The following is a 27,754-nucleotide window of genomic DNA, read 5'->3' on the forward strand; positions in this document are numbered from 1 at the left end:
TGACCTGCATCGTCGTGACATAGCCTGCAGATCTTGAACCGCGCATCTTGCGGCACTACCCACCTACTCGTCTGATGGTCCAGACGTCGATATACCTTACCGTCCTTGATCAAATATTCGTCAAAATAATGTTTCGTTTCATGTGTCGATTGATTGCGTAAAAGTATCGTGCGAATTCGCGAAAGCTGCTCGTCTTGTAATTGAGCCAATCCAGAATCCAATCATCTTCCGTAATGTCCACTCCCGCCACTTCTAGTTCTACCGACACAGGATTGCGACTAAGCGCATCTGCATGCGCCATTTTGGATCCGGCGCGATACTCGATATCAAACGTATAGTCCTGTATCTCCAACCACCACCGGGCAACGCGCGAGAGCAGATCTCGTTTAGTGAAGGTCGTACGTAAAGCGTTGCAATCGGTTACAACCTTGAACTTTAGTCCGAGTTAAGCCCGTATCAGACTACGTATTGGAGATTGGAGATTGCGAATTGGAGATTGGAATTTGACGAATCAAAACAAAGCAGACCCAGATTGCTTTGTTCTGATTGGTCAAATTTCAATCTCCAATCTCCAATACGTAGTCTGATACGGGCTTAAGTATACTCTAAAGTGACGCAGCGCCAAGACAACCGCCATTGTCTCCAACTCATAGGAGTGATAGCAGCGTTGGTCTGCGGTCGTTTGCTTAACTACTGTAATACGCTATAGCAATCATGTGACCATCAATTTGCTGCAACAGTACAGCTCCCACACCAACTGCGCTCGCATCCGTATGAACTTCGGTAACTCGATTTGGATCAAATATCGCCAGTACCGGTCGTGTCGTAAGAATAATCTTAATCATGCTAAATGCTTCCTGCTGCGCCTTATTCCATACCCAAGGCTCGTTTTTCTTAGTCAGTCTTGTCAATGGCTCGGCTATCGTTGCGAAGTCCTTGACGAATCTTCGGAAGTAACCAGCCAGCCCTAGGAATTGGCGTACTTGCTTCACAGATCATGGAGCCTCCATATGCAATACCGCATTGATCTTATTCTTTCCAGGTCTGACTCCCTGCTCACTAATCTCTCTACCTAAATAATCTATTGTCTCAACAAAAAATGAACATTTTTGCAGTTTAAGAGTTAAATGATATTCTCGAAATACTTCGAGCACCTGTCGTAGTCGGATCATTCCTTCCTCTATCGTCTTGAACGGAATAATTACATCGTCTACATATGGGAAAGCCACAGAATTCCTTAATTTTCCCAACACTTTGTTCATAAGTTGTTAAAACAGGGCCGGCCCGTTAGTCAACCCGAACGGCATGCGTAAAAATTCGTAGTGACCCTCTGGAGTCACCAATGCCGTTTTCTCAATGGAACCTACTGCTACTGGTATTTGATAATAGCCAGATGCTAAATCGAATCCTATAAAATACTTGTTACCGCCTAGGTTATCTATCTATTCTTCAATTAACGGCATTTTGTTCTTAATTGTGATTGCATTTAGCTTCCGGAAATCTACGCACATACGATACTCGCCATTCTTTTTCTTTACGAGCAAGATGGGACTAGCGTATGGCGAACTCGACTCTCGAATTATATCGTTTTCTAACAATTCCTGAATAATATCCCGCAGTATCTGTTTCTCCGACGCGGCTAAACGATACGGACGATAAACTATCGGCACGTCAGACGTGCACTGTATACTCAACGCGATAACGTTGGTTTTGCCTAAATCCTTCATGGAAAATGAAATACAATCACGGTATTCCTCAAGCAACTTCGCACACTTTTGCTTTGCGTCCTCATCAACGTTGCCTATGTGCATTGCTTTTATCGTTAGTACGTCAACGCAATTAACCTCGAATGTACGTTCTATTTTCTCGTCGACCGTAGCTACTTGCTTCAACAGCAATTCGTTTTTCCTTTTAATAACCACAATGTGTTCCTGTTCTAGAAAATCTCGTCCGACAACCACGTCATAAATAAGAAGATCGTCCGGCACCACAACAGCTTTAACGCACGCAACTGCTTCCATAATTTTAATTTCGCACGACGTAGTCTTGTTACTGGCCACCGTTTGCCCGGCAAATCCTTTCAGTACTAACTCTGCCGTTGTATGCACATTTTTATCGTATTTATCAACAACTGACGCTCGCAGTAAGGTACAAACGCTTCCTGTGTCTATTAGCCCTTTTACCTTATGTCCGTTAACATGCACCGTGAGTACGTACATGCTCGTTGTACGATTCGATTTCTCGACAGTGTTCACGTCTTTATTAAATGGGCACCTATCACTACAATGTTCTAACTGCTTGCATTTATCGCACTCTACGCGCGGCTTCCGACATTTCTTAGCAATATGGCCTGCCTTGCCGCAATTAAAACACTCTATTTGTGCGTATTTAGCTTTTGCGTCACTAACCTCACTAGCCGACGCCGTGTTTTCCTCCTTTGCGGTCTACGATTTTTCCCGACGCGAGGAACTCCAAACCCGCTCACCTCGGTCGTGTTTTTGATCCGTCGTAACTTTACTTTTCGCGCCTTTTGACACCACGTTATCCAACGCCGTCATGAATGCATACAAAGCGTTCGCATCTGCGTGCTGTACAGCGCGCACCGTTCTCGCAACACTTGGATCCGTAATCCCGCCTATTACCGCGTCAATAAGATATTTATCGGGTATTTGAACATCTAACTTACGTAACTTGTTCAATTTCTGGAAGCAATAATCCCCCAGCACTTGACCTGGCACGCTTCCATACAGTGCCGCCTCTCTTAGTAACTTAGCAAAAGGAATAGACTTACGAAAATGCTGTTGTAACATCTCTTTTGTTTCCGTCCACGAAATGGCCACGTTTTGACGAGTATCATACCATTACCGTGCGTGACCCTTCAAGCGACTAGGAATCAGACGCATAATCGTACGTTTATCCCAGCCGTACTGTTCAGCCAATTCGTCCACATGCTCGATCCACCTCTCAATTACCAGATCATCCTTCGATAGGTCAAACAACGGTATCATTTGTTCGTCACCTTTCTGCACACATGAACTACTCATGTATGATCGTCGATCCAAACTTTCCACCATGCGTTCCAATCGCTCGAAACGCTCGTCTTTTCGCTCCCTCTCATCGTTCGCTGTCGACGACGAAGAACGTCGTCGCCTCTTCTCCGTCGCCTCGCCATGGTGCGATCTATTACGCGAGCGATGGCGACCCATGCTCGCACGTACACGTCGTAGGTTAGACGACCAACAAGGCACGTATAGCAAATCCCACTTCTGATATGTAAGATAATTAAACCTTACGGTTGTCTCAAATACGAAATATACGTCGAAAATATTCGTTTACTACTTGTATTCGATTCTTTAACTTAACACAATAATATACGTCCTTTGTCAGACGGTCGGCTCGAACTGTTAGGCCGGATCTACAATAGGTGTAGTAAGCTTTAAGCCGTAAGAAATTAACCAATCTCAGTGGAATATGAGGAGAAAGATCGACTGTGATTGGTCAATTCTTACGGCTTGAGGCTTACTACACCTGTTGCAGATCCGGACTTACACCTCAATCGTCGTCTCTCGGACGAGCGCTTCTTTGAATCTTCATTGTTTTATGCGCGCGCTTCGCGGCGCGCACTTAGTACGTCGCTACTCTACATGATGGCGCTGATTTTCGATACCGCGGTCGGCAGCGGCTAGATATATTGGCTTATTTTCCTACACGGTTCCCTTCAGAATTGCGATGCATTGGTTGTTGCAACATCGATCTTGCGCCAGTCTTTTCGAGGGCTAAAGTGGACGATTCCTTGTAGACTATCGGGCATCAGTCAGTTACCGGACTAATCCCAGCCACTCCCAAGGAACACACTGAAGTCAAGAAAAAGTCAAAATGACTTTATTTTGATTCGAAATAGTCATGATTTTCCATGTGACGAAAATTTGATTTATCATGATATCATCACATACGCTGCTCAGTGACGAAAAAATGATCGATTTTACGCTGGCCCTGCAAATTTATAGTAATGTGAAAATGATTTTAAAATGATAAAAAATTCTCAAAATTATATATTATTATATTCATAAATGACCTTATAGGTCACTTTAATGCATTAAAATGGATCACTTTTATAATTTAATAGTCTTTCCATTAGCATCTTATAAACGCGTATTTTTCAGCTTGTAAAAGTTCTATTATGTGTATTACATGTATGTGATAATTAATTTCGCAGTGGAATCGTTTTTCGAGTAATGTAGTTACAAAAACTTTATATAGAAAGCGCAATACAGAAGAGGTGCCGTTGACTCATTTGAATTTACCGGGTATTCATATACATTCGCTACAGCAGCCAATCATCTCTTGCTGTTTTGCTACTTCCGGAAGAGTAGCCATCGTATCATTTCTTGCCGCGCATTTGTAATGGCCCTTGTGTGCAATGTGCAATGTGCAACGGCAACGGTATTATTTCCCGCTATTCAACGAATGTTTGTGAAATTGCGAACCTTGCATTATAAGTCTTGTGAAAGCAGTGCTATTAATTGCAGTAATATATAATAATAGTAAAAGAATCTTCCACTGTAATTGAAATAATATTCTTTCGTTAAGATGGACGATACTGCAAAACCAGTAAGTATATTATATAGCCGTGCATTACGATATTTTACTTATGTTGTGTTTAACTTTTGTTTATATTCTGTATTTAACTTTGAAGAAAGCTCAAGTTAACATTAAGGAAAAAATTTATCCATACATTTCATGACTTACAGACAGCAAACAGGTTATGTTAGGTGAGAGTAGCAATCTTCTTATATATTGTAAAACATAGAAAACTCGTATAGGACCGCGGAGCACAGACAATTGCATAATGTAAATAATCATCAATCATAGAATCCTTCATTTGCTATCTTCAGGATTGTCATCCTGAAGATAGAAATGAAGGATTCTAATTAGTTGATTCTCTTATGCATTATGCAAAAGTCTGTGCTCCGGTTCTTAGACCGCTTTGGTTCCTATATTACTACAATAGGATGTCTTTTTGATGTTTTCTTGACGTCAACAAATCGTCAAATTTTGAAACCAAAAATCATCATATTGACTTTTTCTATCGTGACATAATTATGACGTCAAAATGATGTCATTTTGACTGCGTTGTATTCCTTGGACTCCTGTCCAGAACTGTATTGCATTGGTTCTTGCAAATTTGAGTCCAGGTCAATCCTTTTCAGGGCTTCTGTGGACGATCTTTCGCTGGAGCTACTGTGTATCAGCACTTTTCAGAGCTACGCACATTCTTTCACAGGAGCGAACCCAGTCACTCCTGTCTAACAATACGGTGCATTGATTTGGCGTACCATTTGGTATTGAGAAAATGCCTTCCATTTTTTGCCTCAGCTGTCAAGAGCAAAAACGATCGAACTGATAAGTTTTATTCTAGTGATCTCATCTCTCTAATTAGTATCAACAACCTGAGACAAAAATACAAACGCAAAAAAGCGCAAACTGGATGAAATCAACGATATTCCAGCAGCGAGTAAAATCTGCAAATCTTGCTATGATTTAGCTCGCGGCAATCCTGTCGTTGCAGTAAATCAAAACACCCCTGACTTTACGATTTACAGAAGAGGTTTGAACTCTCATACACAGTGTACATTTGGTTGCAATACTATATAGGAAACTTAATTTCAGTTCCGAATGATACACGTCATCTTCTTCTCATGAACTATAAGTTCTTTATTTGTCTCAATGCTCGTATGTATTCTGAACATCTGGCTGTCCATAACTATTGGCCTCTTGTGACACAAATCACATGCGAAGTGGCAGCTGAAGATAAAAAAAATTATCAGTGATCTCATGTTTGATTATTATCATAATTCTAAAATGAATAAACAACATGCTCTTCATATAGACAACATTCATTCCATGGACAACGATACTTTCCAATCATGGTTTGCTTTTGATAAAAGCCAGTTTCAGAAAATCTGTGATTTTAGTAAGAAATGTAAACTTGAGCACGGTGCTGTTTTTCTTTGTAAACTGCGCACTTCTCTCTCAAATAAACAGTTAGCTTTTCTATTTGGATGCTGTAGCAAACGATCAGTAATCACATAAATAAAGCGAGAAGGGATTTACTGGAGAATTTAGTTCCAGGATTTATTAATAAAAATGATCGAACACTTATAGTGAACCATACTACGCCTGCAGCGAGGATATTGTTTGATATTCCCGATGACAACGGCTCATGTGTCTTCGATGCAACGTATCGACTAACGCAAAAGTCGAAGAATTTCGCGGGCCAGAAACAACTATGGAGCGAACAAAAAAAATGCCGCTCATAAAACCAATGGTAGGGTGTGCTCCTGATGGCTATGTCCTCTTTGTGTTAGGGCCCTTCGACGCTACCCACAACGATGCGATAATACTGAAAGATTGTTTCAATAGATATGAGGAGATATTGGCGATTCTCCGAGAAAATGATGTTATTTTCGTCGATAATGGGTTTCGAGATATCATGGAGGATCTTAAACAAAGGAAGCTGCTTGCTTACATTCCCGGCACCGGGGAACGTGGCACCTTAGAAGCAAATAAATCGAGATTCGTGACAAAGATCCGTTAGATTATCGAACAAATTTTCGGTCGACTGAAGAAAAAATTCAAAATATTCGCTTTGCCAGCTCATAACGCCACTTTACATCACGATTTTGAATCTCTTATGATTGCTTTTGCACTTCTTAACCTGTTCCATACGCCAATACTGATTGTGAGTGATGGAGCAAATAAAGAAATTGCATATGTAATGAAATCAAGATTGAATACTCCAAACCGTTTGAAAGGCATCGTTGAGGAATACAATCTTTCTAAACTGAGAGCTCCTTATATTGATCTTAAATATACACTTCTTGATAATGAAGAAAATAATACTCTGCTTCAATTTCCACACCTTACGATGGACGACTTATATTATATCAGTCTTGGGCCTTATCAGATAAATAATGCAATTTCTTATTATGCAGAGCATCAAAAGAAAAAAATCTTTCTAGTACAAAAGTTCGAACCGAGTTCGGGACATCGGACTGGTAATTTAAACTACGCCAATGGTATTACCATCACAGATCTGCTGCTTGTAAAAGCTTACATGAAATCTCGGTATCGCAGCGGGAAAAATCATCACATCTTTGTATTAACAGACAACGATAAATCTGGTAGAAACGCGATTGTCGAATATTTTGTACTTGCGAGAGCGGTTCACGTACTGTCGGATGTTGCAGCCATAAAATGACAATTATATGGTATATCGGCTATGGACAGTACAATGGGATCGATATACCCAACCTTGATATGTGCAATGTGTCAATAACCATTCCTAAAAAGCAAAATTAAAGGAGTATATCAAAACGTATACATGATTCATGCAACGAGAGGCACGGGGACTCACGCTAATCAAGCACCATCTGAAATGGGTCAGAACAGTTGATAAGGACGTTGATGCACAATGCGAATTTTGACCCCTCATATCTTGAAGATAAAGAGTAGGCTCAATCTGAAACTTTCAGGGGATCAATGTCTTATATACAGGGTGTTTCCTAAGTAAGTAGACAAACTTAAGGAGGATATTCCTTGGCTTATTTTAAGAAGAAAAGGTCATATAAACATATGTCCTAAACTGCTTTGTTTTCCAAAAAAAGTACATCACTGTTTTCGTTCACTTTTTGGATAGCGTGCTTTTGCAGTACGAGTCAACAGCGGTGGGGATGGAGTGGGGATGGTCTCGCGGCGCCGCAAGTGAACACTCGTTTCAGACTGCGCCGCGCGGCCGCCGCGAGACCATCCCCACTCCATCCCCACCGCTGTTGACTCGTACTGCAAAAGCACGCTATCCGGCATCACTGCTATCACGTTATTTTTGACGCAAACTTTATTAGTTCCTATTAAGTTTAGTAATTTTATTAATTATGGTAAATTACACAAACGCCGAAATGGCAGATATGCATTTCGTATACGGTCTTGCTAATGGAAACGCTCGTCAAGCAAGACGTATTTACAATGACAGATACCCGAATCGTCAGGTACCTCATATTTCGACTTTCATCAGAATCCATCAACGTCTTATGGAAACAAGATCCTTTTGGTTACTATTGTTTTTCATTTGTTTCATTTGCAATAACACAAACTGTTCTATAATAAACGAAAAGTGAACGAAAACAGTGATGTACTTTTTTTGGAAAACAAAGCAGTTTAGGACATATGTTTATATGACCTTTTCTTCTTAAAATAAGCCAAGGAATATCCTCCTTAAGTTTGTCTACTTACTTAGGAAACACCCTGTATAACTATCGTTTAACACCAAATTCAAGTCGGATTTCAAGGGTGGCGAAACAGGCGATTTTTGGCATCACTCTTTACTATTAATTTTATTTTGCAAATAAACATCTGTTAGAATGGACATAGTTCGTTTACACACAGTTCTTTTGCGCACAGTTGGATTGCGCACAGTTCTTTTGCGCACAGATCTTTTGCTCACCGTTCATTTGGCACCGCGAAGTTGGACAACACAAAATTGCACACTGCTAAGTTACCATAACCACCATAATCACCATAATCTAACCTAATCTAGTCTAAACTAACCTGCAACTTCGCTTCCAACTTTTACATGTCCAAAGGAACACAAATGAACTGTGCGCAAAAGAACTGTGTGTAAACGAACTATGTCCACTCTAACAGATATTTATTTGCAAAATAAAATTAATAGTAAATGTTCGAAAATTTTCGAAATATCCCTATTGTGCGCCACGCGGCCCGAGCGTCGAGCACACGCCGGCGGCTGCTCCCTATCAGGTGCTATAACTTTGTTAATTTTGTGAATCGAGGTAAATCTTTTTGCAGACATGTTATCCATACCAAATACTTACGAAATATGCACAAAAATGATTTTTCTGACCCGTTAAACTAGAATATTCTTTTAAATTGTTGACTTAGGTAACATCCCAGATAGCCAAGTCTGTTAGAACAGATTTTCGTCAAATACCCGCTACAAATTTTGAAGGCAGAAAGACTGCAGACTGCATACAGGAACTGATATAACAAATGATGTTGTCAGTATGTCAGCAGAAATACAACAATATCTGCTTACATAACTAGACAGCAGATAGTCGGCAGAAACCGAGCAGAGCCTGCTAATATAACTCAGCAGATTGACGGCAGAAACCGAGCAGGATCTGCGCGGCGCTGTTGTCCAGTTATGTTTTATACAGATTCTGTCGACAATCTGTTGTCAGGTTCTGTTCTACAGTCTCTGCCGGCAAAACAAAAGCTTAATGCGGACACAGATGACTATGGTTCTGGTGTGGGTTTCTGATCGAATCTGTTATCAGCCTGCAGGCAGGCTGCGAACATTTTGCTTACTGGGATGTTATACATAGTTTACATTGCTCACGTATAAATACAGACTTTTATAATTTATGAATAAATGCCTAACCCTGATAAAATGGCATAACCGCCTTTGGAGTACAGGAAACCTGGATAATTGAATAATTGAATAATAATTGGAATTGAGTAGTGATTGAAAAATTTTCATCACATATAATAATATAATACTAATATTCTGCTACACAAAGTGTCCGAAATATCACGGGGCAGACATAAGTCAATCTCTCATTTTTTCAATTCTTGTATTTTAACGCAATGCGCATGCATGTGAAAGCTTATAATCAAAATCTAATCGAACCATTTTCCAATCATGTGCAATTATTATGCAATTATGTGTACTTGTCATACATGTAATAGTAATTTATATTGCTAACAAAGTTTAAGCGCTGTCAACAAGAAAGTAAATGGAAGTAATGTAAACGTATATCTAATTCTCTAATTTCCCTGTTAATGGATTAATGTTAATGGATAATAAAGATGATATTCACGTACTTGTTCACATTTATATCGTTCTACAAAAGAATCTCTTAAATTGTCACTTTAATATACACTTTAAATTCATCAAGTGCAAGACAGAATAAATCCGAATAAAAGTTTATAGTCTTATGTACTTTACCAGTAATAATTTCAAACTTGACATATATGTGTATAAAGTCGATAAAATGCTCCGCTCAGAGCATATGTTCCTTCAACGAGTGCTCACTGCAGAATAAAAAGACGAAAAGAAAAGGGTGCAAAAACGAGCACCTGCGCTTGCGCGAATTTCGATCTCTGGTATCATTTTACGATTATTTTACAGTGGGGAAATAAACACTCCTTGAATTTTTCTTCCCACCGTGTAAGAATTACTTAATCATTGAACACTTTTTTTCAAGCGAAGACATTACATAGTCATCAAACAGGTGTTACAATCACACGGTGGTATCGTGCACCACCTCGCGCTACATTTATGCTAAATTAAAAAATTTATTTGGAAATTTATGCGGTGAGAGGAAAATTTTAAAATACTCTAGTGATGGAAAAAGGGGATAGACAAACTGGTGTAGATTATTTCGCAGTCAAGTGCGAAGTTTCAACGAAAGATGATCTGTATTAGAAAGAGATACTTCAACTGGAATAGGATACTACTCCTCCCTTTCGGCTTGTGGCCTGACAAGGAAACAAAATTCACTCGTTTTCAAGCAAGATTCTTTTGTTGTTTACTGATGAGCAGCATCGCATTTCAGGTACGTCAACCAGATAATATACCTATGTCACGTTTAGTCATAGAATGACTAAGGATGACTAATGTAACGGCGTTAAAATGATGGATTAATATACTATGTTTAATGTACTATTAATATAATATAATATGACGAACGCATGAAATATCATGTCGTTATAAAGACACGACTCCGCGACTTTTTTCATCTTCATATCAGTGACACTTTAATTACTTCATATCAGTGACATTATAATTACGTTTTAATAAGATAGACGATTATGAATATTAAACCCTAAACTTACGCACAAACTTATCGTTTATAGAAATGAGATTCTTCATTAATGAAACATATTCTCCTTATTAGTAAGATCTACATAAACTATGTATATAATATATACATAGTATATATGTATGTATATACTATTAATTATGTATACTTCAATTTGCTAGAATATATATAAATACTAAAATAGGCTTTCAGAAAGACAAAACAAGATTCATATACATTATCTATGATATAACAAAAACTAAACAATGATTCATATATTACAAATTATTATACAGTTCAACAAAAAAAACACCGGAGCGAGACTAGTCGTTTCTTATAGTTTTTTGAACGCTGAATACGAATCCAAATTGCTTCATCACGTCACAATTTTGAGAAAGAAAAAGGACCGATAAGCCACGATTTCGGCCTCCTCTGGATTTTATTGTAAATTATCAGAAACAATTTCTTAATACATAAAACACTAAATTAAGCTGTTTTCAGTCTAAACGGACATGTTCAACGTGGTCGTTATCTTGTTTAAACATAGAAATTCGTATTTGTGGGTATTTTGTGCAGTACTACACAACTCGTCTGAAAATCGTGGATATTATATTGGAAAATCATGCACATCATAATATAATTATTTTTGTACGTAAAATTGCTGCTGACAGTGAAATAGGTCAGATAGCACACACATACCTGGCTGCAAAACCGTGAAAAATGAACTCGTCTTTCATCGTACTGAATCTATGAGGTAAAAAAGTGACTTTGTGTAAGAAATACCCAGTGAACAGGAAATGTGCAAGATGCCGGCAAGATGCTTGCAAAAAGATAGGGAGATGACGATCAAAAATTGTGGAAAATGTCCCATGCCGTGATGCAGATCGTGACAGTGTTTCCTTCCTCTGATTGGTCGGCTGTCATGTGACATGCGCCATGTTAATACCGCGTTATTCAAATGTGGTATTTATATGAAGGTGAAATGAGAACGTTATGTCAATTGCCCATTATAGAAAAAGGTCAAGTTAAATTAATTGCAGAATCATTATTAATGTAAACGCAAGAGAACAAATAAAATACATGTAATAAGAGAGATTAAAATAAAGAAAGCAATATATACAGGGTGTCTCAGAAAGAATGGGACAATGCTCGTGTGCAGATAAAGCGGACTGAACTGAGTCGAAAACTCCTGTACCATTTTGCAATTTTCGCAATAGTTAACGAGTTATTAATTATTAAAAATCGCTGTATTAGTCCGATCTACCGCCGAATGCAAGCGCGCGGCGAGATGCGACCGCCTAGCGGTCGAGTGCCTAGCGATCGCAGTGGCAATGGCTAGGCAGGCCACTTGTAATAAACAACACCCCGCGCGCCTAGCAACTTCGATCGCTGTAGGCGGTCGCATCTTGCCGCGCACTTGCATTCGGCGGTAGGCCGGAATAATACAGTAATTTTTAATAATTAATAACTCGTTAATTATTGCGAAAATTGTAAAATGGTACAAAACTTTTCGACTCAGTTCAGTCCGTTCTATCTGCACACGAGCATTGTCCCATTCTTTCTGAGACACCCTTTATATACAGGGTGTCCCGGGTTATAACCGACAAACTGCGGGAGTATATTCTACTAGTGGAAATAAGAAAAAATTCTTATATCGAGTTTGCTTAGAAATGCTTTATTACAAAGTTATAAACCAATATTGAAAAGAAATATGAGATAAGTAACAACGGAACATAGTGTAGAATTTGGAAGGTCGAAGATGTTTATGTTATGTGTATTCACATGTATTCATGTTCACTATGTTGAAACGATTCAGTATGATTGTTACTTTCACAACAGTAGCTGTTAGATTTCAATCGTCGTGTGAACTAGCAATTACTATCAGAATGCCAAAAGTGTTTTCAAATGAGGAATACACTGATATTCATTTCGTGTACGGATTCTGTGACGGAAATGCACGAGCTGCCGTACGAGAGTATCAACGTAGATTTCCTAACAGGAGAGTACCAGATAGTTCTGTGTTTAGTAATACCCATTTGCAATTACGTAATTTGGGTTCATTTCGACCTATGAATGAATATGATGATGTTCGTTCAGCTCTAAGACACCGACGACGCTCGGAAAGAATCTTAAATCTTCGCCAAAACAGCTGGATACAGTTAGACGGTTGTCCATCGCACTATGCTAGACAAGTTAGAAACTGATTAGATGAACATTATGCTCATAGGTGGATTGGTCGAGGAGGACCGGTTTTCTGGCCTCCAAGATCGCCCGATTTAACGCCTCTTGACTTTTATTTATGGGGAACTGTAAAAAATAAAGTTTACAGTACAGAAGTAATCTCGCTTGAAGATTTAAAGCAACGAATTACTAATTCAGTTACTGAGATGCAACAAAATTTTCAGGAATGTCGTACTGTAACAAATTCTGTACTACGTCGATGTCTAGCTTGTATCGATGTGCAAGGACAACATTTTGAAATGCGTCACTAAATCATTGCGTACATAATTTTTATTTTTGTGAAAAACTCCGTTGTTACTTATCTCATATTTCTTTTCAATATTGGTTTATAACTTTGTAATAAAGCATTTCTAAGCAAACTCGATATAAGAATTTTTTCTTATTTCCACTAGTAGAATATGCTCCCGCAGTTTGTCGGTTAAAATCCGGGACACCCTGTAATAGTTATTTATCCGAGTATATATACTTACAGTCACTGTAAGTATATATAATCGGATAAATAACTATATATATATATATATTGCTTTCTTTATTTTAATCTCTCTTATTACATGTATTTTATTTGTTCTCTTGCGTTTACATTAATAATGATTCTGCAATTAATTTAACTTGACCTTTTTCTATAATGGGCAATTGACATAACGTTCTCATTTCACCTTCATATAAATACCACATTTGAATAACGCGGTATTAACATGGCGCATGTCACATGACAGCCGACCAATCAGAGGAAGGAAACACCGTCACGATCTGCATCACGGCATGGGACATTTTCCACAATTTTTGATCGTCATCTCCCTATCTTTTTGCAGGCATCTTGTCGGCATCTTGCACATTTCCTGTTCACTGGGTATGTTATGCGAAAGAATATTTAGTTGGTAAGGAACGATCCCGAATCGTGAGAGGCAAGGGGACTCACGTGAATCAAGCACCCCATACGTTTCACTATCAGCATCAAGTTTACGTACAAAAATAATTATATTATGATGTTCATGATTTTCCAATATAATATCCACGATTTTCAGACGAGTTGTGTAGTACTGCACAAAATATTCACAAATACGAATTTCTATGTTTAAACAAGATAACGACCACGTTGAACATGTCCGTTTAGGCTGAAAACAGCTTAATTTAGTGTTTTATGTATTAAGAAATTGTTTCTGATAATTTACAATAAAATCCAGAGGGGGCCGAAATCGTGGCTTATCGGTCCTCCTCCTTTGCAATTAAAGTGACAAAAAAGGGCTATTTTGACAAACTTCATCATATTATAGCTACAAAATGTGACGTACTGGAAAAATTTAATTGCAATTAAAATAAAATATGTTATTAGGATTTTCAACCCTCGTATTTCGTATCGGAAATTCGAAAGGATGAAGCGCAAGAATTGACACTCTTTCACTAACAATATGAGTTTATTATTAACAATCAACTTCACAACATTTAACAACTTTAATAGCGTAGATATTACGGAAAGCGCGGGTTCGCGATCAGAATAGAGCCAAGAGACTAAGTAAGACAAAAGCGGCCTATCGCTATCGCGCGCGATATATATATCCTCGGTTTTCTATTATTCTCGGCCTCGCTGGCCAATAGTTTCAAATTATACGGGGTGACCTCCGGTTACATCAATCGATTGGTGGAATCCGTGATCCTGACTTCGACCGGCGATCTCCAAGCATGCGCGAAGTGCGAGGCTATCAGTGCGATTGGCCGTCGCCCAATTACGTCATGCGCTCGCGCATGTCTCAGTGATCTCGCCTGCCGAAATCGGTTACTTTTGTCAGACAAATAACTTGGCAAATAGGCAGTTTTTCTGCCTCAGGTACTGCTTCCCAGACAAATATCAGATGATTGCATAAGTTCGTGCCCGATTTTCAGATAGATGGGGTTAACTTACTGCGTGGCGGAGCTCCGGTGTTTTTGTGTGGTTATATTGCATGCACTGAATAGGTGACAGTGTCTTGTGTCACTTTAGCGTCAGGCATCGTTCAGATAAGTCAATTTGTGCGTAAGAGAAATTTTTAAAAATGGAGAACGAAAAGGTGCATTTGCGGCATGTAATGCTATACGAATTTCGGAAAGGCGTGAGTGTTGGGACTGCACAAACAAACATTCAGAGCGTTTATTTGGACCGTGCTCCTGCTCTCCGGACAGTTAAAAAGTGGTTTGGCAGATTCCGAAATGGTGATTTCAACTTGGAAGATCAACTCCGCTCTGGATGGCCTTCTGGCATTGATGACGACATTGTGTGTGCCTTAGTGGAAGAAAACTCAAGGATTACAACTGAAGAGATTGCTGAGAGGCTGAAAATTGATAATTCGACCGCGTTTCGCCATTTAAAAAAGTTTGGATACGTTTCCAAGCTCGATACATGGGTGCCGCATCTCTTGACTGAAAGGAATAAGCTGAACCGCATGAATGTGGCCATTTCTCTCCTCGCACGTAACAAAAAAGAGCCTTTTTTGAATCGAATGATAACAGGCGATGAGAAGTGGATTCTGTACAACAACGTACAGAGAAAGAGGACCTGAAAAAAAGCAAGTGAAGGTGCAGAACCCGTCGCAAAAGCTGGCCTGCATCCAATGAAGGTGTTGCTGTGTGTTTGGTGGGATTGCAGGGGAATTATTCACTTCAAGCTACTCCGACGCGGCGAAACAATCACGGCGAACAAGTACTGTGAGCAACTCACTAGACTCGATGCGGCTATTCGAGAAAAACGTCCGGTTTTGGTCAATCGGAAAGGCATCATCTTCCACCACGACAATGCTAGACCGCACGTCGCCCAACAGACGCTGCGAAAACTGCAGGAGTTGCAATGGGAAATTCTCCAGCACCCACCATATTCTCCAGACATTGCGCCTTCAGATTTTCATCTGTTCCGGTCTTTGCAGAATAGTTTGAATGGCGAAAATCTTAAGTCCGAGGAAGCTGTCGAAAACCACCTCACGAACTTTTTTCAAGGAAAACCAAGCTCTTTCTTCAAAAATGGAATCAACAAGCTTGTAGATCGTTGGAAAACAATTGTAGAGAAGGGTGGAGACTATATAATTGATTAATAAAACTGTATTCTTTCAAATTTAACCTATTAAAGTTTATCTTTAAATCGGGCACGAACTTATGCAATTATCTGATATTTGTCCATGAGTCCTCTAATCGAATCTTCTCGTATTTTTGAGAAGATTCTCGCTCATGAATGTAGCGCAAATATATGATAAGGAGTTCAATTCGAAACACCTCGAAAGGAATTTTTGATATCGGTTTTGATGTGATGGAGCAATTTGGAAATCGGATTCACGTCTAGTGTCCAAAAAATTATAAAAAACGATTAGTTTCGTTCCGGTGTTCGAAAAAAGTCATACTTTGTTAAACAGTGTTTATCAATCTTTAATTAACGATACCTATGTATAATATATATAGTATTAACTATTATATTCAGAAGAAAATAGAAATAAAAACGATAAAAAATACTAAGGCTGGTATTCATAGTCGCAACTTATATACAGGGTGGGCCATTTAATGTCCCACCCCAAATATTTCTTTTCTTACGCCTTTTACAAAAAAATGTTTCCTACAAAAGTTGTTTGACCTCGGGGGGGACACAAAACAGCGATATCAATTTGTTCGCAGATGGCGCCACTTTCGAGATTTCTTCATGGCAGCGATTTTTTTTAATGAAAGTCGATTTTTTCTCGAAATAAAAGTTGTAGCTTACAATGAAAGGAATACAACGGTTTTTTGTTTTTTTAAATTGGACCATTTTTCGCTGAGTTACAGTGTTTCAAAGTTTATAATGTAAGTAAAAAGCTTCCACGCCCATAAGTACAGTGTGCGTACTTTGTGACTCCAAATCTCCACCTGTGTGTGTGTGTGCGCGCGCGTGTGCGTGTGTGTGCACGTGTGTTGTTTCCATTATCTGGACTAATGCTCTTCTGTTCAAACTTCCGTTTGATGGTTCACCAGCTCGAGAGACGCATTCTCCAGTGCTTAGCATTATCCAGGATGAACGACGTGAACGTGGCGGGACTTTGGCCTGTATTCTGAGATCACATTTATCGATAAATGTGCTTTTGGAATACGTCCATCTTTATCAACATGTTTAAATCACATTTAGAGAGACACATTTATCGATAAATGTGATTGGGCTCAGAACCAACTTGCTGAAGATCCATCTTTCTTCTCGAGGATTCTTTTCACAGATGAATCGACGTTTAATAACAGAAGAGGAGGAAACCGTCACAATTGTCATTATTGGTCCGAAAATAATCCTCATTGGCAGAGAAATGAAGAATTTCAGCACCAATGGTTTCTAAATGTTTGGGCAGGAATTATAGGCAATTGTGTGATCGGACCTTATTTTTTCGAGGAAAATTTAAATGGTGAAACTTATCTGATGTTTCTTCAAAATCATTTACCATGTCTTTTGGAAAATGTTATCTTGGAACTTCGTCGTGATACGTGGTTCCAACAGAACGGAGCTCCCCCCCATAGACATCGCCACGTAGTTACGTATTTAAATAATCTCTTTCAAAACAAATGGATCGGCATCAGTAGTCAAACACAAGAGTGGCCGCCAAGATCTCCTGATCTTACGCCACTAGATTTTTTTGTGGGGATACGTAAAAGAAACAGTTTTTGCGACAAAATCAACATCAATTGACAACATGAAAATTCGTATCAGAAACGCATTCTTAGAAATTACTCCTGGTGTATTGCAAAAAGTCCAAGAAAGCTTTCAATTACGTTTAATAAAGTGTGCCGCTGTCAATGGAAACTTGTTTGAGCATTTGTGCTAATATTACAAACATCCAGTAATATAGTGAAGGGACTCATTTTAAAAATGCATCCCAAACGTGAGAAGCAAGGGGACTCACATTAAAAAATCACCCCAATTGTGAGAGGCACGGAGACTCACGTTAAACAAGCACCCCAATTGTGAGAGGCACGGGGACTCACGTTAAACAAGCACCCCAATTGTGAAAGGCACGGGGACTCACGATAAACAAGCACCCCAAATTGTGAGAGGCACGGGGACTCACGTTAAACAAGCACCCCAATTGTGAGAGGCAAGGGGACTCACGTAAATCAAGCATCTCAAAGGACAAAAGCCCCGCCACGTCCACGTCGTTCATCCTGGATAATGCTAAGCACTGGAGAATGCGTCTCTCGAGCTGGTGAACCATCAAACGGAAGTTTGAACAAAAGAGCATTAGTCCAGATAATGGAGAAAAACAACACACGTGCACACACACGCATACCCGCGCGCGCACACACACACAGGTGAGATTTGGAGTCACAAAGTACGCACACTGTACTTATGGGCGTGGAAGCTTTTTACTTACATTATAAACTTTGAAACACTGTAACTCAGCGAAAAATGGTCCAATTTAAAAAAACAAAAAACCGTTGTATTCCTTTCATTGTAAGCTACAACTTTTATTTCGAGAAAAAATCGACTTCCATTAAAAAAAATCGCTGCCATGAAGAAATCTCGAAAGTGGCGCCATCTGCGAACAAATTGATATCGCTGTTTTGTGTCCCCCCCGAGGTCAAACAACTTTTGTAGGAAACATTTTTTTGTAAAAGGTGTAAGAAAAGAAATATTTGGGGTGGGACATTAAATGGCCCACCCTGTATATTAAGTAAGGGTAAAAGTTCAGAAAAGGGGAGCCCCCTCCAATGACCTTGATCTTGATATATGTTGTCAAGGTTACCCTCCTGAGTGACCTTCAAGAGGTTTTAGCCGTCGCTCGTTGTTCATTAAAAAGTTATAAACAAAAAAAATTTGAAAAACGTGCGAATTAAAATTAGTAGTTAAGACGTAATATATGGAGATCTACATATGTCGAAGCAGTACACCTAAGCATACACTTTCCCAGCATATTCAAAGATTTTTAACGATTTAATAAATTTTTAAAAGTATATGCTGGGTATATACAGGGTGTTTCCTAAGTAAGTAGACAAACTTAAGGAGGATATTCCTTGGCTTATTTTAAGAAGAAAAGGTCATATAAACATATGTCCTAAACTGCTTTGTTTTTCAAAAAAAGTACATCACTGTTTTCGTTCACTTTTTGAATAGCGTGCTTTTGCAGTACGAGTCAACAGCGGTGGGGATGGAGTGGGGATGGTCTCGCGGCGCCGCAAGTGAACACTCGTTTCAGACTGCGCCGCGCGGCCGCCGCGAGACCATCCCCACTCCATCCCCACCGCTGTTGACTCGTACTGCAAAAGCACGCTATCCGGCATCACTGCTATCACGTTATCTTTGACGCAAACTTTATTAGTTCCTATTAAGTTTAGTAATTTTATTAATTATGGTAAATTACACAAACGCCGAAATGGCAGATATGCATTTCGTATACGGTCTTGCTAATGGAAACGCTCGTCAAGCAAGACGTATTTACAATGACAGATACCCGAATCGTCAGGTACCTCATATTTCGACTTTCATCAGAATCCATCAACGTCTTATGGAAACAGGATCCTTTTGGTTACTATTGTTTTTCATTTGTTTCATTTGCAATAACACAAACTGTTCTATAATAAACGAAAAGTGAACGAAAACAGTGATGTACTTTTTTTGGAAAACAAAGCAGTTTAGGACATATGTTTATATGACCTTTTCTTCTTAAAATAAGCCAAGGAATATCCTCCTTAAGTTTGTCTACTTACTTAGGAAACACCCTGTATATACAGGGTGAGGCAGTTAAGGTGTTACAGACTTATATCTCGGAAACGAAGCATTTTAGAGAAAAATGTTTCAGACAAAAGTTGCAGGGTTGGAAGGGGGCCACTCAGTAGAGGTAACAGATTGGTCATTCGTGGTCATTTTCAAGGTCATTTAAAGGTCAAGTCCAATTTTTTAAACAGAAACCCATACTTTTTATTGCAAATTCTGATTCTCCGTCGAAAAGTAAGTAACTTTTGTTGGAAACATTTTTTTTTAAATACCCTCCTCATCCCGAAAACACAGGTTCAACCTTTGGTGGATCAATGATAATAACTCGCTTTATAACAGACACTGAAGTTTTTTTTTTAGTATTTTACTGTTTACCGTCAGCATTAGCGTTACCCAGTGTGCACCACGTGGAGGTTGCTGATCGGATTTGCACACCTTGTGGCCCTGAAAAGGGCCGATTGCTCTGCTTTAAACTAAGAAGCAGTACGTAATTTCAGAAGAAGAAGTATATTATGTTTAGAAAATGCTGGAGGACATTTTGAACATCTCATGGATTAGTGTAAAGCGAAGCAACCGGCCTTTTTCAGGGCCACAAGGTGTGCAAATCCGATCAGCAACCTCCACGTGGTGCACACTGGGTAACGCTAATGCTGACGGTAAACAGTAAAATACTAAAAAAAAAACTTCAGTGTCTGTTATAAAGCGAGTTATTATCATTGGTCCACCAAAGGTTGAACCTGTGTTTTCGGGATGAGGGCATTTAAAAAAAAATGTTTTCAACAAAAGTTACTTACTTTTCGACGGAGAATCAGAATCTGCAATAAAAAGTATGGGTTTCTGTTTAAAAAATTGGACTTGACCTTTAAATGACCTTGAAAATGACCACGAATGACCAATCTGTTACCTCCACTGAGTGGCCCCCTTCCAACCCTGCAACTTTTGTCTGAAACATTTTTCTCTAAAATGCTTCGTTTCCGAGATATAAGTCTGTAACACCTTAACTGCCCCACCCTGTGTATATATATATATATATATAACGCAAAGCCATTGAAATATCAAAACAGAAATTACATCCATGATCTATTGGTTTTGTAAGTTTTAAAAATCAGAGCGTTCGTAATTCATTTTCTAATTGTGGCAGCATTAACGATTAATAGCGAATGCCATTTCGTGTGAATGTATGGAATTATTATTATTGAACATTTCATTTTATTAATCTGATTTTCTCATTTTGATTATATAAAATCACTTATCTTGCCAAACATAATAAATATAACTTAACAGATACGGTTTTATAACATTAAGACGGCAAAAAGATGTTTTATATTAGCTTTGTTTTATTTGATGTCACCGGATCGGTAATCATCAATTTCTCTGATGTTATTTTAAGACTGCTGAGCCCGCAGCTGAGAACTCCGAATTGAAAGTGCTGCTGCGGTAGTTCGTTGGTAAAAGCGATTAGCGGTTCTGTTCCGTGCTTGATCGACCTATTCTGTTCTATCCTGAATCCGTAGGTTAGACTAAGACGAACAATCTTTCCATCTTACTTACTTCGCACGGAACAGAACCCAAACTCGTGCAGCGCCTCACGGCGGAAAGCGATGATCTAATAGGCGTAGAAAATGTCAGTGTAGTACGTCAATTTTACGCTGCGCTTTATTCCGTTAATATTTATTGTTGTGCGTTACAGTGACATGTGGTGTGTGCAGCAATATCACAAAAATATACGGACGATATGATTAGAGTGTGACATCATATGTGAGACTTCATATTCACTGTATGCGCCAGCTGTCAATTTGCACCTCTTCTGTCAAAATCAGCCCAATTTCCAGGCTGATTTTGAGGTTACGTATTGATTGTTGAGTTTCAGGCTTATCGTCTGGATATTTTTACAAGTGTGCTGAATTCATCACGAGTGTCACCTTGTGCATATGTTTTTATTTCCATAAATTTCGCAACGTAAATTTGCATGATTTTCTCGCCTCTGACGTCATCAACAAGATGGCCGCGGCGAGGCTACAGCAGCCTTAACATAGATATATTAGATAATCTTTTTTTTTAGGAGGAGGAACCCGTCATAGGCCCCCCCCCCCGCGCTCCTTGGGCGGAACGCGGAGGGAGTGTGAGACTCTTACTCACTAAACCTACCTCCGTCTGCCAGCCCTGGTGTTTATAGGGGAAGCCCGGAACCGCTACGGATTCCTCTGGCTTCTCCCCACCAAGTATACGGCCTTACGCGCTGCGAAAGCGCGTGCCCGCCAATGCGGGCCCGTCCCACCCCATGGAGCGTGGCAGACCACCACTCCACGGGGACCCCCATCATAGAGGGGGGCTTTTTAGGGCGAGGGCTGTCTGTCCCAAAACAGCTCTCGCCCCGTCTATCCCACCCGTCCTCGTTGGGAGTCACGACGTCCAGGGACATCGTGACGGGGATGGCCCGGGCAAGTACCCCGCCGGCCAACCCCCGGGCGCCCGGGCAAATACCCCAACGGCACCCAGCCCCCACCGAGGACCCGCCACGTGCACGGCATTGCCGGTGCAATGCCGTGTTGAATCGGGCGAGTGAACGCCAGGCCCGGGCAAATGCCCCGCCGGCCCGGCGTACCCTGTCACCCGCCCGATTCCCCACCGCGATCGCAGACCCAGCCGGTACTGGGCCTGCCCCGCCTCCTATCTCGGGGCCGCATATGGGGTGCATGACTTGCACCCCGCGGCCCCCACTCCCGCTCGCTGCCAACTCGATGTGAGGGGGGATTTTAACCAAGATCCCCCCGGCAGGGTCACCTGGGCCTAGCTCGCCCGACCCCTCGCCTCCTTCTTCCTCCTCGTCGCAGAGCGGGTTCGGCGGCTTCCCGGACCCGCTCTGCCGCCTCCTTCTGCGAGATGACTTCCTCGCAGAAGGAAGCAAATGCACGCCAGGATCTCTCGCTCCCGACGATCGTGTGCACGACCGCCGGGAGGAAGAGATCCCTTCCAATCCTATTGACCAGGACACGGCGCTCCGCTGCCCACGCCGGGCACGTCTCCAGCGTATGCTGCGCCGTGTCCTGGTCTGCGCTGCAATGGTGGCAGCGTGGTCCATCTTCGCGCCCTATTTGGCTCAGGTACTCCCCGAAACAGCCATGTCCGGAGAGCACCTGAGCTATGCGGAACGTCACTCCGCCCCCATCCCCTGTCCAGCCACTCCGCCAGACAGGGGTGGATGGCCTCGGCAACCCTTCGGCCCGACGTGACGGTCAGGTCCGAAAGTTGGCGCTGCCAAGCTCGCAGCGTCTGTTGCCTGGCTTGTCGTCCGAGGATCTCTTTGGCCTTGGCCGTTAATTTAGCACCCCGCTCCCGCACCTGCCGCGCCCGCTCGTACGCATCTGCGTACGCGGGCGCAAGCAGGGAAATCGGGGGGGGGGGAGTGCCGGCCAAGGCCGTCGCCGCCCTGTGGGAGACGGTCCGGTACAAGCGGGCTACGCGGGCGGCCACCCTTCTTCCGAAGTGCCGGACAGCTTTATCCGCCCGGCTGGTGGCCGCCAAATCGCCCGCCCACACAGGTGCCCCATAAAGGGCCACCGAACGGACCGCTCCCGCATACAGGCGGCGAGCCTTCACGTTTGGGCCCCCCAGGTTGGGAATCACGCGACTGACCGCCATGGCTCCAACCGGGAGGCCAATCCCATGAAATGATCCTTGAACGACCAGCGGCCATCCAGTGTGAGGCCCAAGTATATCATACTGGGCCCCACCGGGACAGGGACGTACCCCACCATGATATGGGCCGAAGGCGGTGCACCACGGAGGCCGTCATGAAAAAAGACGGCCTCCGATTTGTGCGGCGAGACCTCCAGCCCAAGGGCGCGAATGGCGCGGACCACGCATGCCACCCCGAACTCCGCCGCTCGTGTGGCCTCCCTCCATCCTGGGCTCCCGGCCACCACCAAGGTGTCGTTGGCATAGCACACCAATATTAGATAATCTAGGTCATAACGATTTAACATTATCGTTTGTGTTTGTTGAGTGTTGAAATATGTCATTTAACAATTATCCACTTGCATCAATAAATTTAATTTTTTGTTTGTAGTTTTCAAGACTCTTCAATGCAAAATGTAGCATTGATCGTGCTATCAGACTACTCTCTTCCGCGACACTCTTTCTCATGCTCGCGATTATGTTCATCTGTTTGTGGGTTAACATGAAAAATGTAAGTTATGCCTCTACTCCAGAAAGAAAGTGACTGCCATAAATGAATTACTGTACGTGGCAATGTCCTTTCAAATTTTGCAGGACATAAAAAACTTTTTAACATGATAGGTGAAATATATCTTGGATCAATTACAACACATCTACGATGGGCTAAAGGACAGAAACGAAATTGAAATCTATGAAAAATACGGATACTTTGGGAAACGTCTTACGACTAAAGTAATAGGTAAGAAAAGAAGTCGATGATTATTATCACAATATATATAGAAAAATAAATTGGAAAGAATATTAGAAACATGAATAATAACTCTTTTTATATAGACTACTTTGTTTTCAGTACTTACTATGTGCGGTACGTTTTGTAATTCTATTATAATATATTCGCCGTACATTCTTGACATCGTCATGCCGAAAAATGAGTCTTATGCAATTCACATGATGGAAATGGTGACCAATTACTTCTTTGTATCAGAAAAGTATTATTTTTTAATCCTTGTGCATCTAAACGCAGCCTGTACTACAGAATTGATCGTACTGGGAGCGACGACAACAATGATGATGGCGATTTTCAAGCATGTTTGTGGAATGTTTGCGATTGCCAGGTAAAGAAATGATTTATGCAATAAACAATGGATGTTCAGATTGTCTGAAAAATATTATATTCTGTTTCAAACAATCTGGAAAGGAAATTTAACAGAATGTATAGAAGAAACGTTATTTATAGCTACCGAATTGAGCAAGCAATGACGATCGAATTGTTACGTGATCTTAATACGAAAAATGAGATTGTAATTTACAAGAAGATAATCTGTGCTGTAGACTTACATCGTAAAGCTATGCAGTTAGTATTTAACTGATAATACCTATATGTCTATTAAACGTAGAAATAATGCTGCTAAAGCATTGTAACAGCAAAGTTATAGCTTTTCCTAAAACATATCGGTTACAATAAAAACAAAGTATTACCGTACAATATAAACAAAGTATATACCGTAGGCTAATAGGCTCTTGCACGAAAATGACTTCTGACTAGACAAATGCTATCTACCTAGTCGAATAGCTCGTGTTCAGTTATTAAGACTTTTTATAGTCAAATGCTATTTTCCTAGGCAAATAGCATTTTTCTGCACGCTGTTTAGAGAAATAGACAAATGACTCTTGCAAACCCCTCCCCACCCTAACAGCACATGTAGATACTGAGAAAGTTCGGAGAATATCTGAAAAGTATATTGCGTAGATTCTCAGATCGTTCGATATACGTACTGTGACATTATGAGTACATACTGAGAAAGTTCCTATGTCCCACATATTCTGGTTCGTAGTATATATTGTGAATATCTTTCAGTATATTGATAGTATATTGATAGAACGTTGCCAGTATCCCGAGTGGAAATTTAACCTAGTCGGTAGCCAATCACTAGCTAGCCGATACTTGTTTTATATTATATATTTTATATATTATAGCCCCCGTCTAGCAAACGTAGCTAGTACTGAGCCAGTAATGTAACCCCAGTGAGCATTATTATTGAGAGCATGAGTTCTTTAAGAAGACTTTTTGTAGACCTCATTAACATCTTCTAAAAACGATATCAATAAGTGAGCATTATTGAGAGCATGAGTTCTTTAAGAAGACTTTGTAGACCTCATTAACATCTTCTAAAAACGATATCAATAAGTTATCCTTTCATAAGATGTCTTTCAAAAAAGCTCTTTATGATACCTTCCGTGCAATCGTGCCTCGCGCGGTTATTTGCGACCATTTACTTTCATATGGAGAAAGGTGTATAGCGCTAGATTGCACGCAGAAATATCTATAAAATACAAAGAATTACTATATATAGAGAGAGAGAATTACTCTCAAAGAGAGAAAGAACTTTGGCACTATTTTTCGGTCTCACTCGGCTTTAATTTTTTCCTATAATATTGTTAATAAAGTTCACTGAGTAGAACATAACCTGACTACAAGAGACTAGGAAGAAGGAAACAAGAGGTAACGTTATCATTTTTTGTCATTATGTTTTTATAATAATGAAAATTGCATTGACCATAAATAGCAAAAGAGTTGTAAACATAGTTTTGTTGCAATTTTTCCAAATTATTAGAATAACTATTATTATTATTATTATTATATATTATTTCCAGTTAATTTTGTTCATTAAGTATTCACTACATACGTTTAACGTTCAAGAATTAATTTTAATTTCTTTTGGAAACATTTGTATTCTGATATTTCTTAATATATTTTTAGAAAATAATAAATACATAAAACGAACAATTTATAAGTTTTATTAATTAATAATTTTTTATTAAAAACATTTTATTAATCGTATTTTTACAGAAGTCATTATCAGTGGTAGTGGAAACAGTATTTCTTCCCATTCTATCCAAACAGTTATTAAAATCTGGCTACAGCATGCTGGAGATCGGATCAATCAAAATACCAAACGACATGAATTGAAGAACTGAAATGTTTAGAAAAATAGTGGAGAAAAAGTAGCGAATCTATTTACAAGGAAGGTTAGCCAACCCGGAAATTCAGAAAATTCTGAAACTTTGTGTGCATATAGAGTAGTTTTCCGTAACATAAAACTATTTTTTTCATGCTGAATTACAATTCAAGGGGGTGAAATCACCCCTTGAAGAAAAATATAGGTATTTCTATTTTGCGAAATAACTGCCAAACGGTGAGAGATATAAAAAAAAGTTTATACAAAAGTTGCATCTATTTTTTATGTCTACAAAGCTGTGTGCACTTTGACATTAAATGACGCAGATTCATTTTGATGCACCGATAACCTTGTCGAACTATCCGATTTACGTAATACGGATGTGTCTATCTGTTTTGCAAACCACACGAAAAATTAGATAAGTTGGTGCATAGATTGGACTACTGTCGCAAATGAGGAAAATGGTGCAACTTATAATCTTTTTTCCAACATTTTTTCGGTGAATAAGTTTATGTAATCGCGGTTTTCGATTCATATAAATATGCCCGAGGAAGTATTACTTTCCAGTCTCATTTACGACAGGAATCAGCATTCTGTTGAAAAGTTTGCCTGATAGAAAATGACGCCGGTTAATGTTGCGAACATAATAAACATGTTAGCGACTACGTTTCAAATTGCGAGTATAACACAGACACCTATAACGCCTTTTGCAATTGAAGTGCATAATGAAATTCGTGATATTCTACAAAATTTGCAAGACGTACGTTCATCATTTGAACATGATTACGTGCTTGATTTTGCTGATCCATCAGAACCCCATGGAGCACAAGTTGTAGAATACATTACGCCTGCAGAAAAAGAAGAAGATGAAGACAGTTTTGAATATGAAGAATGTATTGTCGATGATGAAGGTGGGAAGGTCGACTTTCGAGTTATAAGAGAAAGACCGTAGAGTTTTGGAAAAGCGGAAAGAAGGCACGTCGGGCATTAACTAGCGTACAGAACAGTTTTCGTAAGGTTAAATCCTTACAGCAGCTATACAGATGGGAAGCAAGTATAGAAAAAGGTGGAACAAATGCAGATAAATTTCCATTTATTACGGAATATGTACTGCAAAAGTTTGAAGAAGCATGTGATAGAAAATCTATTATGCATGACATGAATTTAAGATTATGGGCTTTGGAGGCAAAGGAGCAAGTGGACCTACCTGAATTCAAGGCAAGTAAATGGTGGATTTGGAAATTCAGGAATGTGCACAGAATTGTTTCCCGCAAGATAACAACATTCAGGACGCAATTTATGCTTCAAGATAT

At 40.0% G+C, this 27,754-nt stretch overlaps 3 protein-coding genes, 1 long non-coding RNA gene and 1 pseudogene across 6 annotated transcripts in view; 3 read left to right on the forward strand and 2 right to left on the reverse strand.

Annotated features, from left to right (window-relative positions):
- Window positions 1-686: 686 nt before the first annotated feature.
- Window positions 687-3,206, reverse strand: LOC113563565 (annotated as a pseudogene).
- LOC113562444 lies at window positions 2,405-2,874 on the reverse strand. The gene has a single exon (XM_026971921.1). The coding sequence runs from the start codon at window positions 2,808-2,810 to the stop codon at window positions 2,445-2,447; it is 366 nt and encodes a 121-aa protein (XP_026827722.1). The 5' UTR covers window positions 2,811-2,874; the 3' UTR covers window positions 2,405-2,444.
- A 7,242-nt stretch (window positions 3,207-10,448) lies between the features above and the next one.
- The window catches only part of LOC105283870, a 34,407-nt gene continuing 17,101 nt past the window's right edge, over window positions 10,449-27,754 (forward strand). Inside the window, exons 1-5 of one of the 3 annotated variants that reach the window (XM_020033139.2) lie at window positions 10,451-10,634; window positions 23,873-23,992; window positions 24,103-24,220; window positions 24,332-24,596; window positions 24,719-24,835. In XM_020033139.2, the coding sequence (XP_019888698.2) occupies window positions 10,491-10,634; window positions 23,873-23,992; window positions 24,103-24,220; window positions 24,332-24,596; window positions 24,719-24,835 (764 nt within the window). In that variant the 5' untranslated portion in view covers window positions 10,451-10,490. Of the gene's footprint in view, window positions 10,635-23,872; window positions 23,993-24,102; window positions 24,221-24,331; window positions 24,597-24,718; window positions 24,836-27,754 lie in introns of all 3 variants that reach the window. The other 2 variants (XM_026970952.1, XM_026970958.1) reach the window with 2 other exon arrangements.
- Window positions 14,966-15,657, forward strand: LOC113562239 (histone-lysine N-methyltransferase SETMAR-like). Its single transcript, XM_026970961.1, has one exon. It carries the CDS (start codon window positions 15,152-15,154, stop codon window positions 15,653-15,655), a length of 504 nt encoding a protein of 167 aa, XP_026826762.1. The 5' UTR covers window positions 14,966-15,151; the 3' UTR covers window positions 15,656-15,657.
- Window positions 25,831-27,300, forward strand: LOC105283869. Its single transcript, XR_003406752.1, has 2 exons — window positions 25,831-25,984; window positions 26,333-27,300. It is a non-coding gene; the product is annotated as an uncharacterized LOC105283869 (long non-coding RNA).

Source organism: Ooceraea biroi, chromosome 1, assembly GCF_003672135.1.
Source record: "Ooceraea biroi isolate clonal line C1 chromosome 1, Obir_v5.4, whole genome shotgun sequence".
Classification (NCBI taxonomy): domain Eukaryota; kingdom Metazoa; phylum Arthropoda; class Insecta; order Hymenoptera; family Formicidae; genus Ooceraea; species Ooceraea biroi.

Coding starts and splice junctions, on each gene's coding strand:
- LOC113562444 (XM_026971921.1), bottom strand. CDS start 2,810: ATGTTACAACAGCATTTTCGTAAGTCTATTCCTTTTGCTAAGTTACTA.
- LOC113562239 (XM_026970961.1), top strand. CDS start 15,152: ATGGAGAACGAAAAGGTGCATTTGCGGCATGTAATGCTATACGAATTT.